At 36.7% G+C, this 13241-nt stretch overlaps 1 protein-coding gene across 9 annotated transcripts in view; it reads right to left on the bottom strand.

The window, feature by feature from the left end:
* The window catches only part of DLG1 (discs large MAGUK scaffold protein 1), a 318826-nt gene that overhangs the window by 116543 nt on the left and 189042 nt on the right, over positions 1-13241 (bottom strand). For 8 of the 9 annotated variants that reach the window (XM_077117938.1, XM_077117940.1, XM_077117941.1 and 5 more), the window contains one exon: positions 1946-2090. In XM_077117938.1, the coding sequence (XP_076974053.1) occupies positions 1946-2090 (145 nt within the window). Of the gene's footprint in view, positions 1-1945; positions 2091-2695; positions 2812-13241 lie in introns of those variants that run through there. The other variant, XM_077117945.1, reaches the window with a different exon arrangement.

Here is a 13241-nt window from a genome sequence, read left to right as displayed (position 1 = left end):
GCTCTTGCTTTAGGTTTAAGGTCCATAAAACCACCTCCAGTTGTAAGATTCATAAGATATCTCCCTACATTTTCCTCTAACTGTTTTATGGTCTTACATACGATGGAATATTATGCAGCTTTAAGACAAGATAAACTTATGAAGCATGTAATAGCATGGATGGACCTAGAGAATATTATGCTGAGTGAGTCCAGCCAAAAACTAAAGGACAAATACTGTATGGTCCCACTGATGTGAACGGACATTCGAGAATAAACTTAAAATATGTCACTGGTAACAGAGTCCAGCAGGAGTTAGAAACAGGGTAAGATAATGGATAATTGGAGCGGAAGGGATACAGACTGTGCAACAGGACTAGATACAAAAACTCAAAAATGGACAGCACAATAATACCTAATTGTAAAGTAATCATGTTAAAACACTGAATGAAGCTGCATCTGAGCTATAGGGTTTTTTTGTTGTTGTTTTTTACTATTATTACTACTTTTATTTCTTTTCTCTATATTAACATTTTATATCTTTTTCTGTTGTGTTGCTAGTTCCCCTAAACCGATGCAAATGTACTAAGAAACGATGATCATGCATCTATGTGATGATGTTAAGAATTACTGAGTGCATATGTAGAACGGTATGATTTCTAAATGTTGTGTTAATTTCTTATTTTTGTTTTTTTTCTTTTTTCTTTCTTTCCATTAATAAAAAAAAAATAATAATAATAAAAAAAAAAGGAACACTCAGAAAAGCAGATTATAAAGAGTACATTTAAGATCTTTATTATTCCCGGGTGGCTTAATATATACCCTCAATGTACAGAAGAAATAGAGCTTTCATTTCTTGAAGAAAACAAACATTAAAATATGTATTCCAATTTCTTCTCAGCTTGTATATTAATAAAAATGAAAAACAACTAGGAAACTTTAAAATGAAATTTATTTTGTTTAAAATAAATAAGTACTTTAATAACAATTCAAGTCTATGCAACAAAATATTGCATGCAGAGAATTGGGCAATACACTAAGAGCTTGAAGTACGAAGATAATTCTCTGTCCTAGAAAGCTGAGAGTATAATGCACAATTTTGGAAAATCCCTATGTTCTAGAACAATTTAAAATCACTGTTTCTGAAAGTGTGTTCCATGAGCCAGTAGCTTTAAAATGAACCAGAATTATCTGAGTGCTTGGTTATATGAATTTCCATGCCCCCTCCAAAAAATATTAGAACCAAAATAAGAATCTCCATTATTTACAAATACTCATTCTTGACTATTATCTATATAAAAGTTTGAGAACTGTGGTGGAATTCTGTTCCTCAGTCTGGACATACTCTTGGACTTGTTCCACATTCTAATAGGTGTGGACCCACTGTAAATAAATTCTCAAGATAATTACTTCAGATACTGTGTGGCTCAACTGAACTAGGTTGGATTTTAATCAAGATTACTGGGGTCCTTTATAAGCACAGTGAAAGTCTGACAGAGAAAAGTCCACAGAAAGGAGTCAGAAGTGGAAAGTCAACGGAACCCAGCAGAGAAAGGAATAGATGCCACCATGTGCATAGCACAGTAACAGCAAAGGACCACGCACCACTGGCAGCCAGCCAGCCCCCAAACACCAGTCTTCTGGGATAAAGCATCACTTAGCCTTAATATTGAGAGCCAAAAAATTCCCTTTCTCTAAGCCAATCCATCGTTTAACAGATAGGAAACTAAACATGAACAATCTCTTACATGTTAAAAGTAATTACTGTTATAAAATACTAAAAGTGAAAGAAGACTTTCCTTATTATGAAGATTCTGATTTTAAATAGATTTTTTCTTTCTTCTTTTTTTCTTCCTAAATTGATTTTTAATACTATTAGTTTAACATTAAAAAAATTTATTGTGACAACTTTCATTAAATTGTATAACATCTAAGGAAATAAGATAATTTTAAGCAAAGAGACTTACAGGTGGTGATATCAGGTGGTGCGTAGCCATCATTCATATACATACTTGTGGGTTTTGCCACTTTCAAATAAACAAAATCAGATGTATTCTTTAAGGCAGTTACTGCTTCTTCATGAGTAACTTCTTCTAAACATACACTATTCACCTAAAAGAAAATTCCAAAACATATTTTCACTACCTTTATGCTTTTGGCTTATAAACACCTGTAGTGAAAAACTGGGATAATGAGAAGTTTTTAATAAATGTTAATGGAATAGACAATGTTGATTTCAATTCCAGTTCCCAGTAATCCTGCCTAAATCTGCTCCCATGCTTATGCATTTAGGAATATATATGAATATATTTTGGTATTTCTCTAAAAAACAAATGAGATCTTATTAAAGTTTTTGTTCTGCAACTTGATTTTTTTTAACAGTTTTACTCACACAACATACAATCCATCCAAAGTGTACAATCAACGGCTCTTGCGATAATCACAAAGTTATATACATTGAAAACCACAATCAATTTGAGAACATTCTCACTGTTCTAAAAAAAAAATCTCATACTCCTTATAACCCCTATTACTGATGCTTAGCTTTGGTACAGTACTAATGAAAGATTATTATATTACTATTGGGTATAGTCCTTAGCTTGTATTAGCTGTAGTGTTTTCCATTTACCACCTAATTATTAAGACCTTGTAAAAATGTTGTTCTAGTTCATGTAAGAAATTTCTTATATTTATACAATTAACCACAGTCAACGTACCCATAAGCCACCTCCATCTGTTGCAAATTGCAAATACTGCTGCCATAAACACCAGCATACAAATGTCCATTTGTGTCCCCACTCTCAATTCCTCCAAGTATATACCTAATAATGGGGTTACAGGATCATATGGCAACATCACCCCAGCCTCCCAGAGGGGCTGCACCACTTTGCTTCTCTACCGATAGTGAAAAGGTACATCTCTTTCTCCACGTTTTCTCTAACACTTTTATCTCTGTTCATTTTTTAAACAGTTTATTAGTACATCATAAATAAACCTAAGTAAAACACCAATAGTTTCTGGTACAATCACACAGCCATGTCATTGCTATCAGAATTTATATGAGGACATTTTCTTTTATTTGACAAAGAAACCTACATGCCTATGCCCCTTCCCCTGCTTATTGACATTTAGTTTTGGCATATTACCTTTACTACATTCAATGGAAGCATATTACAAAGTTACTGTTAACTATAGACCCTAGCTTGCATTGATTGTAGTTTTTTCCTGTATATCATCCATTTTCAACTCCTTGCAAAGTTGACATTCATTTGTTTTCCCTCATTCAAAAACATTCTTAATTTCTACATTTAATCACCACTGCTGTCTATTCTAGACACTCCTAAGTTATACTGTCTCAGTCTTTATCCTCTGTCTTTCCTTCTGGTACCATACATGTCTCAGCCCTTCTCCTTCAACCATACTCAATTTGCTTCATTTAGTGTACTTATATAATTGTGCTCCCATCAGATGGTACTGTGCGATCCATTTCTGAATCTTTACAACCAGTCCTGCTGTACATTCTGTACTCCTTCAGGACCAAATGTCCAGTCTCAACCCTCTGTCTATCTCCTGATAACACATTCGTAACTTTAACTCTTAAAGTACACTCATTAATATTAAGCTTATTTTCATAAGACCATACAGTATCTGTCCATTTGCTTCTGGCTACTTTCACTCAGCATGACGTCCCCAAGGTTCATCCACACTGCTACATACTTCATGACTTTATTCTTATAGCTGTGTAATATTCCATTGTACGTATGTAACACAGCTTGTTTAGCTACTTGTTGATGGACACTTTGGCTGTTTCCATCTCGTTGCAATTGTAAATAATGCAATTTTTTTGCTATAAACATTGGTGTGCAAATGTCCGTTTGTGTCCTTGCCCTCATGTCCTATGAGTAGATGCCTAACAATGGTATTGCCAGGTCATATGGCAATTCTACATTTAGCTTCCTGAAGAACAGCCAAACTGCCTTCCACAGGGGATGTATCATTTGACATTCCCACCAACACTGGATAAGTGTGCCTCTTTCTCCACATCCTCTCCAGCACTTGTCATTTTCTGTTTTATTGATAATGGCCATTCTGGGGGTTGTGAGATGATATCTCATTGTGGTTTTGATTTGCATTTCTAAAATAGCCAAGGAAGTGGAGGATCTTTTCATGTGCCTTTTGGCCATTTATATTTCCTCTTCTGAGAAGTGTCTGTGCAAGTCCTTTGCTCATTTTGTAACTGGGTTGTCTTTTTGTTGTTGAGTTGAACAATCTCTATATACATTCTGGATACTAGACCTTTATTTGATACATCGTCTGCAAATATTGTCTCCCACTGTGTAGGCTGTCTTTTAATTTCTTTTTTAATTTTTTTTTATTTTGTTAAATACCAAAAAAAAAAAACACCAAATAAACACAAACATTCCTATTTTGATCATTCCATTCTACATATAGAATCAGTAATTCACAATATCATCACATAGTTGCATATTAATCATCAAGATCATTTCTTGGAACATTTGCTTCTATTCAGAAAAAGAAATAAAACAAATGCAGAAAAAAAATTATACATACCATACCCCTTACCCCTCATTTTCATTGATCACTAGCATCTCAAACTAAATTTATTTTAACATTTGTTCCCTCTATTATTTATTTTTATTTCATTATGTTCTACTCGTCTGTTAACAAGGTAGATAAAAGGAGCATCAGACACAAGGTTTTCACAATCACACAGTCATGTTGTGAAAGCTATATCATTATACAATCATCTTCAAGAAACATGGCTACTAGAAAACAGCTCTACATTTTCAGGCAGTTCCCTCCAGCCTCTCCATTACATCTTGAATAACAAGGTGACATTAACTAAATGCGTAAGAATAACGTCCCAGGATAACCTCTCGACTCTGCTTGGAATCTATCAGCCATTGACACTATTTTGTCTCATTTCACTCTTCCCCGTTTTGGTCAAGAAGATTTTCTCAATCCCTTGGGGCTGAGTCCCAGCTCATTCTAGGATTTCTGTCCCATGTTGCCATGAAGGCCCACACCCCTGGGAGTCATGTCCCATGTAGACAGGGGGACAGTGGTGAGTTTGCTTGTTGTGTTGGCTACTGAGAGGGGCCACATCTGAGAAACAAAAGAGGTTCTCTTGGGGGTGACTCTTAGGCCTAATTTTAAATAGACTTGACCTATCCTTTGCAGGGTTAAGTTTCATATGAGCAAACCTCAAGACTGGGGGCTCAGTCTATAGGTTTGGTTGTCCACACGGCTTGTGAGAATATCAAGAATTCAACTTGGGGAAGTCGAATTTTCCCCCCGGTTCTCACCATTCTCCGAAGGGAACTTTGCAAATACTTTTTTATTCACTGATCAAATCACTCTGGGCTTTATCGAGGCATCACTCTGGACAAACCAACAAACTCTCATGTCCTAATCAAGGTTCCATGTACATATGGTATTCAATTAAGCTATCCACATAAGTTACATTAGGAAATGCACTAGTCAAAATATAAATATAAATATAAATCTTATACTAAATAAACATTTTTTGCTTTAGTCTCACACATAAGGTGAAATTTTAAAATATTAATTACCATCTATTTTCAGCACCTTGCAGTAATGACATTCCTTTGTTATTCCTCTTGCAAAACCATTTTTAAAATTTGAATATTTAGTCACTATCACTGTACACTCTAGGCATTCCTAGAGTATACCAACTCAATCTTTATCGTCTATCTTTCTTTCTGATTTCATTTGTACCCTCAGCCCTTCTCCCTCTATCATTCTCACATTCTGCTTCATTCAGTGTTTTATCATAATTCTATTACAGTTAGGTAGTATTGTGCCATCCATTCCTGAGTTTTTACATTCAGTCCTGTTGCACAATCTGTATCACTTCAGCTTCAATTACCCATCTTACTCTATTTCTATTTCCTGATATTCTGTTACCAATGAAATTCTCCAAATTTATTCACTAATGTCAGTTCATATTAGTGAGACCATACAGTATTTGTCCTTTTGTTTCTGGCTAATCTCACTCGGCATGTCCTCAAGGTCCATCCATGTTGTTACATACTTCATAACTTTATTCTGTCTTACAGCTGCACAAGACTCCATCGTATGTATACACCACAGTTTGTTTAGCCACTCGTCTGTTGAAGGACATTTTGGCTGTTTCCATCTCGTTGCAATTGCAAATGAGGCTGCTATAAACACTGGCGTGCAAATATCCGTTTGTGTCCTTGTGCTCATGTCCTCTGAGTAGATACCTAGCAATGGTATTGCTGGGTCATATGGCAATTCTATATTAAGCTTTTTGAGGAACCGCGAAACTGCCTTTCACAGTGGTTGTACCATTTGACATTACCACCAACAGTGGATAAGTGTGCTTCTTTCTCCACATCCTCTCCAGCACTTGTCATTTTCTGTTTTATTGGTAATGGCCATTCTGGTGGGTGTGAGATGATATCTCATTGTGGTTTTGATTTGCATTTCTCTAATGGCCAGGGAAGTTGAGCATCTCTTCATTTGCCTTTGGCCATTTGTATTTCCTCTTCTTACAAGTGTCTGTTCAAGTCTTTTGCCCATTCTGTAACTGGGTTGTCTGTCTTTTTGTTGTTGAGTTGAACAATCTCTTTATAAATCCTGAATACTAGACCTTTATCTGATATGTAGTTTCCAAACACTGTCTCCAATTGTGTAGGCAGTCTTTTTACTTTCTTGATGAAGTTCTTTGATGCACAAAAGTGTTTAATTTTGAGGAGTTCCCATTTCTTTCTTTCTTTCTTCAATGTTCTTGCTTTGGTGTAAAGTCTATAAAACTGCTTCCAAGTAAAAGATTTATAAGTTATTTCCCTACATTTGCTTCTAACAGTTTTATGGCCTTAGATCTAATGTTTAAGTCTTTGATTCATTTTGAGTTAACTTTTGTATAGGGTCTGAATATGGGTCCTCTTTCAATTATTTGCATGTGGCTGTCCAGTTCTCGAGGTACCATTTATTTAAGAGACTGTTCTGTACCAGGTGAGCTGGACTGACTGCCTTATCAAAGACCAATTGTCCATAGATGAAAGAAAGTCTGTATCTGAACACTCTATTCAATTCCCTTGGTCAATATATCTATCTTCATGCTAGTACCATGCTGTTCTGACCACTGTAGCTTCATAATACACCTTAAAGTCAGGTAGCATGAGACCTCCAACTTTAGTTTCTTTCTCAGGATATTTTCACCTATTTGGGGCACCCTGCTCTTCCAGATAAATTCGGTTATCAGTTTTTCTATTTCTGAAAAGTAAGTTTTTGGGATTTTAATTGGCATTGCATTAAATCTGTAAATAAATTTAGGTAGAACTGACATCTTAACTACATTGAGTCTTCCAATCTATGTACACGATATGCCCTTTTATCTACTTAGGACTTCTATGATTTCTTTTAACAATTTCTTATAGTTTTCTTTGTATAGGTCTCTTGTCTATTTAGTTAAATTTATTCCTAAATATTTTATTCTTTTGGTTGCAATTGGAAATGGAATTTTTTTCTTGATTTCTCCCTCAGATTGTTAATTAGTAGTGTAAAGAAACACTACAGATTTTTGAGTGTTGATCTTGTAACCTGCCACTTTGCTCTACTCATTTATTAGCTCTAGCAGTTTTGCTGTGGATTTTTCGGGGTTTTCGACATATAGTATCGTATCATCTGCAAACAGTGAGAGTTTTGCTTCTTCCTTTCCAACTTTGATGCCTTGTATTTATTTTCCTTGTCTTATAATAACAGTGGTGATAGTGGACATCCTTGTCTTGTTCCTGATCTTAGGGGGAAAGTTTTCAGTTTTTCCCCATTGAGGATGATGTTAGCTGTGGGTTTTTCATAGATTCCCTTTATCATTTTGAGGAAGTTCCCTTCTATTCCTATTCTTTGAAGTGTTTTCAACAGGAAAGGATGTTGAATTTTGTCAAATGCCTTCTCTGCATCAATTGAGATGATCATGTGGTTTTTATGCTTTGATTTGTTGATATGGTGTATTACGTTAATTGATTTTCTTATGTTGAACCATACTTGCATACCTGGAATGAATCCTACTTGGTCATGGTGTTGCTGGATTCGATTTGCTAGAATTTTGTTGAGGATTTTTGGGTCTATATTCATTAAAGATATTGGTCTGTAGTCCTCTTTTTTTGTAAAATTCTTGTCTGGCTTTGGTATGAGGGTGATGTCAGATTGGTAGAATGAGTTAGGTAGCTTGCCCTCTTCTTCAGTTTTTTTGAGGAGTTTGAGCAGGATTGGTACTAATTTTTTCTGGAATGTTTGGTAGAATTCACATGTGAAACCATCTGGTCCTGGACTTTTCTTTTTGAGGAGCTTCTTAATGACTGATTCAATTTCTTCACTTGTCATTGGTTTGCTGAGGTCCTCTATTTCTTCTAGTGCCAAAGCTGGTTGTTCATGCCTTTCTAGAAAGTTGTCCATTTCATCTACATTGTCATATTTATTAGCATAAAGTTGTTCATAGTATCCTGACTTTATTTTCTTTAATTCTGTGGGGTCAGTGGTTGTCTTCTCTGCCATTTCTGATCTTATTGATTTGCATCTTCTCCCTTCTTCTTTCTGACAGTCTTGCTAAGGGTCCATCAATCTTATTGATTTTCTCATAGAACCGACTTCTGGTTTTGCTGATTTTCTCAATTGTTTTCATGTTCTCAATTTCATTTATTTCTGCTCTAATCTTTGTTATTTCTTTCCTTTTGCTTGCTTTGGGGTTAGTTTGCTGTTCTTTCTCTACTTCTTCCAAGTGGACAGTTGATTTTTGCCCTTTCTTCTTTTTTGATATAGGCACTTAGGGCAATAAATTTCCCTCTTAGGACTGCCTTTGCTGCACCCCATAAATTTTGATATGTTGTGTTTTCATTTTCATTTGCCTCGAGATATTTACTGATTTCTCCTGTAATTTCTTCCTTGACCCACTGGTTGTTTAAGAGTGTGTTGTTGAGCCTCCACATGTTCGTAAATTTGCTGGTACTCTGCCTATTATTGATTTCTAACTTCATTCTTTATGATCTGAGAAAGTGTTTTGTAAGATTTCAATCTTTTTAAATTTATTGAGACTTGCTTTGTGACCCAGCATATGGTCTATCCTTGAGAATGATCCATGAGCACTTGAGAAAAATGTGTATTCTGCTGTTGTGGGGTGTAATGTTCTAAAATGTCTGTTAAGTCTCACTCATTTATTGCATTATTCAAATTCTCTGTTTCTTTATTGATCCTCTATGTAGATGTTCTTCCCAGTGATGAGAGCGGGGAATTGAAGTCTCCAACTATTATGGCAGATGTGTCCATTTCTCTTTTCAGTGTTTGCTTCATGTAATTCGAGCATTCTGGCTTAGTGCATAAATATTTATGATTGTTATGTCTTCTTGTTGAATTGTTCCTTTTATTAATACATAGTGTTCTTTGTCTCTTTTACTGTTTTACATTTGAAGTCTAATCTGTTGGATATTAGTATAGCTACTCCTGCTCTTTTCTGATTGTTATTTGCATGAAATATCTTTTCCTAACCTTTCACTTTTAACCTATGTTTATCCTTGGGTCTAAGATCTGTTTCCTATAGATGGCATAGAGATGGGTCCTGTTTTTTAATACATTCTGCCAGTCTGTGTCTTTTGACTGGGAAGTTTAACCCATTAACATTTAGTGTTATCACTGTACGGGTAGTACTTTCTTATACCATTTTGCCTTTTGGATTTTATATGTCATATTTAATTTTTCTCCTTTTTACCTTTACTGATAGTCTTCCTTTCTACACTCTTCTCCACACCTCTCTCTCCTGTCTTTTTGGTTCTGCCTCCTTTTAGTATTTCTTGCAGGGCTGGTCTCTTGGTCACAAATTCTCTCATTGATTTTTTTGTCTGAAAATGTTTTAATGTCCTCCTCATTTTTGAAGGGCAATTTTGCTAAATATAGAATTCTTGGTTGGCAGTTTTTCTCTTTTAGTATCTTAAATATATCATCCCACTGTCTTCTTGCCTCCGTGGCTTCTGAGAAATCTACACATAGTCTTTTTAGGCTTCCCTTCTATGTGATTGATTGCTTTTCTCTTGCTGCTTTCAAGATTCTCTTTTTCTCTTTGACATTTGGCATGTTGATTAGTAGGTGTCTTAGAGTACGTCTATTTGGATCTATTCTCTTTGGGGTACTTTGCACTTCTTGGATCTGTAATTTTAAGTCTTTCACAAGAGTTGGGAAATTTTCAGTGATAATTTCCTCCATTAGTTTTTCTCCTCCTTTTCTCTTCTCTTCTCCTTCTGGGACACCCACAACACGTATATTCATGCACTTCATGTTGTCATTCAATTCCCTGAGACCCTGCTCATATTTTTTCATTCTTTTCCCTATATTTTCTTTTGCTCATCAGATTTCAGATTTCCCATCCTCCAGTTCAATAATTCTGTCTTCTGCCTCTTGAAATCTAACAATGTAGGTTTCCATTGTTTTTTGATTTCTTCTACTGTGCCTTTCATTCCTTCTACTGTGTCTTTCATTCCCATAAGTTCTGTGATTTTTTTCAGACTTTCAATTTCTTTTTTTGTTTATTCCTTGCCTTCTTTATATTCTCCCTCAATACACTGATTTGATTTTTGATGAAGTTTTACACGTCTGTTTGAACATTCTGAATTAATTGTTTCAACTCCTGTTTCTCATTTGAATTGTTGGTTTGTTCCTTTGACTGGGCCATATCTTCAATTTTCCTAGTGTGATTTGTTATTTTTTGCTGGCGTCTAGGCATTTAATTACCTCAATTCCTTTATTCTGGAGATTGTTTTCACTTCTTTTACCTAGGATTTTCTTGCTGGATGAATTTGTTGACCATCTATTCTTTGACATTCAGTTCAGCTTATACTGGACCACTAGCTAGGGTTTTAACAGCAGAATTTTTCAGTTCTTGTTTTCTTGTTTCTTGCCCTGCCTGTATGGTGCCTTTTTTTTTTTTTTTTTTTTTTTTTTACCCCTTACGAGGGTCTACTTAGGTATTATAGACCCTAGCTAGATTTTCCCAGACCAAACTGGCCTCCTGTCAGGAGGAAAAGAGTCACCTGCGTCAGTTTTCCCTGAAGATGAGACCCAGCAGGTTGACTGACTTTCCTGTGAAGTCTCTGGACTCTGTTTTTCTTATCCTGCCCAGTATGTGGCACTTGTCTCCCTGCTGGTCCCATCAGCATAAGGTGATGTGATACCTTAAACTTCAGCAGACTATCCCTGCTGGGGTGTGGTGAAGACAGAGGAGAGGTTCAAGGCTGGCTTTAATGGCTTCAAACTCCCAAGCCCTGGGGTCTGAATTCCTTGAGGGAGGGAATCCACCAAGTTGGGCCTCAACCTTCCCCTGGGGAAGACACAGGTTTCAGACAAGCTCTCAAATAAGCTTGTTTCTGCCTATGTCTGGGGCAATTGCAGCCTCAGAAGCCCTATTGCTGAATCCAAAGACTGTCAAGCCTTTGTAGAAACACAGCCATAAAAATCTCTCTCTTTTTTTTTCTCTTTTTCTGTCAGCCCTGCTGCCTCTGCACTGGGGCAAAAATCACCAACCTCTGCTTTGACCAGGTTCACCTGAGCTGGGGGCCTATTTTCAGTAGTCAGAATTTATAAATTAATTCCACACTTGAAGCTTAGTTGCACTCAGCCCCTGCTGCTGGTAAAGCCCCTTTCCTTTCCGCTCTGAAAAGCAGCCTGCGGGGGAGGGGCACCAGCTGCCACAGCTTGGGGGACTCATGGTTCTGGTGGGGCTCGCAGCAGGTGCAGCTTGTCCAAATTGGGGTACGCTGTGTGTCCGGTCACTGACGTGGCCCCAGAAGTTGGTCTGTACTGTTCCTGTTTATTTAGTAGCTGTTCTGGAGGATGAACTAAATCCCATACCTTGCTAAGCTGCCATCTTGGCCCCAACTGTTATGTTGCCAATGTTTCAAACGGCAGTGGAAGTTAAGGATGTTGTGCTTCCTCAGGGCTAAAGGCTGCATTTGCTGTCCTGGCCAAGAAACCTCAGCTTTGGGGTAAGCCATGCAAGAAGCTCTTGGCATCCTTCTTGATTTTGTTTGTGCCTCCCTGTGGGTCCTAGGCTCTGTTCTGAGTAGACTGATTTGGGGTGCAAGTTCTTAGGCATGTTCCTCTTCCCAGAATTTGTCCTCTAGGCAAAAGCAGTTTCAGACAATGAAAGGCAGGGTAGAGGTTTGCTGGGTTCAAATACCCAGAGGAGGGAGGTCTGTCTACTGGGAAACAGTGGGGACTATCAAATTCCTGTTAACAGTGGAACTCCAAAACAACCAACAAGCAATAGTTCAATGTTCAATATTTCTTTTCTTCTGTTTGCTTTGGGTTTGGTTTGTTGTGCTTTCTCTAGTTCTTTTAGGTGAACAGTTAATTCCTCAATAGGATAGAAATCAATAAAAAAAAAAAAAAACCCACCAAAAAACACATAAACCCCAAACTAATGCATAAGTAAGTATACTGTTGTGTCATTATAGCATAATTTATTAAACCATTTCTGCTTTAACAAATATTTAAGTTTCAAATTTTTTGTTCCTACAGGCAATGCCGATGAATATCCCTATATGGATTTATTAATGTAAATCTATATTTTAGATAGCTAAGTTCCTAGATACTGAATTGCTGAGTCAAAGAATATATATATTTTCAACTTTGATGCCTAGTATTCAGTTGTTCTCATACATACCCATTAGGCCTGGAGAACAGGACCCCCTTTCCCCCATGATGTGACCTTCCACTGGCAAATATCTGAAACAGTTCTCCTACCCTAACCTGTACTTTTTCATGCCACCCTCCCACCCCACCCCTACCCCCCAGGGCAGAGGACAATTACAATCCTGTAACTCAGGCAGTGTTCAAATTTTAATTTTATCAGTGAATCACTGTCAACTCTTAACCCCTTAATTCTGAAAACAAGACAATAGAACCTTACCTAATCCTTGCCCCAACCCCCAACCTTAAGCCATAAAAAACCCTATCCTCTGCCACCTAGGGGCAGCTGTTTCAAGAGACTCTGCCCAGGAAGCTCTGTTTCTCTCTGAAATACTTTGCCTGAACTCGTCGTCTAGCCTTGTTCGTGATGAGTTTGCCTTTCAACAGTTTTAACAAATTTACACTCAACAGAAGGTGAAAGTGTCCATTTAACTGGACCTTTGGCAACACTGATTACTGTGAATTTATTATTTTTTTGTCAATTTATTTTTAAAAGTCTCTGAAATTATTTCTTAATAT

Source organism: Tamandua tetradactyla, chromosome 10, assembly GCF_023851605.1.
Source record: "Tamandua tetradactyla isolate mTamTet1 chromosome 10, mTamTet1.pri, whole genome shotgun sequence".
Taxonomy (NCBI): domain Eukaryota; kingdom Metazoa; phylum Chordata; class Mammalia; order Pilosa; family Myrmecophagidae; genus Tamandua; species Tamandua tetradactyla.
The sequence above is the reverse complement of the archived record's forward strand: the minus strand, read 5'-3'. Positions and strand labels throughout refer to the sequence as shown.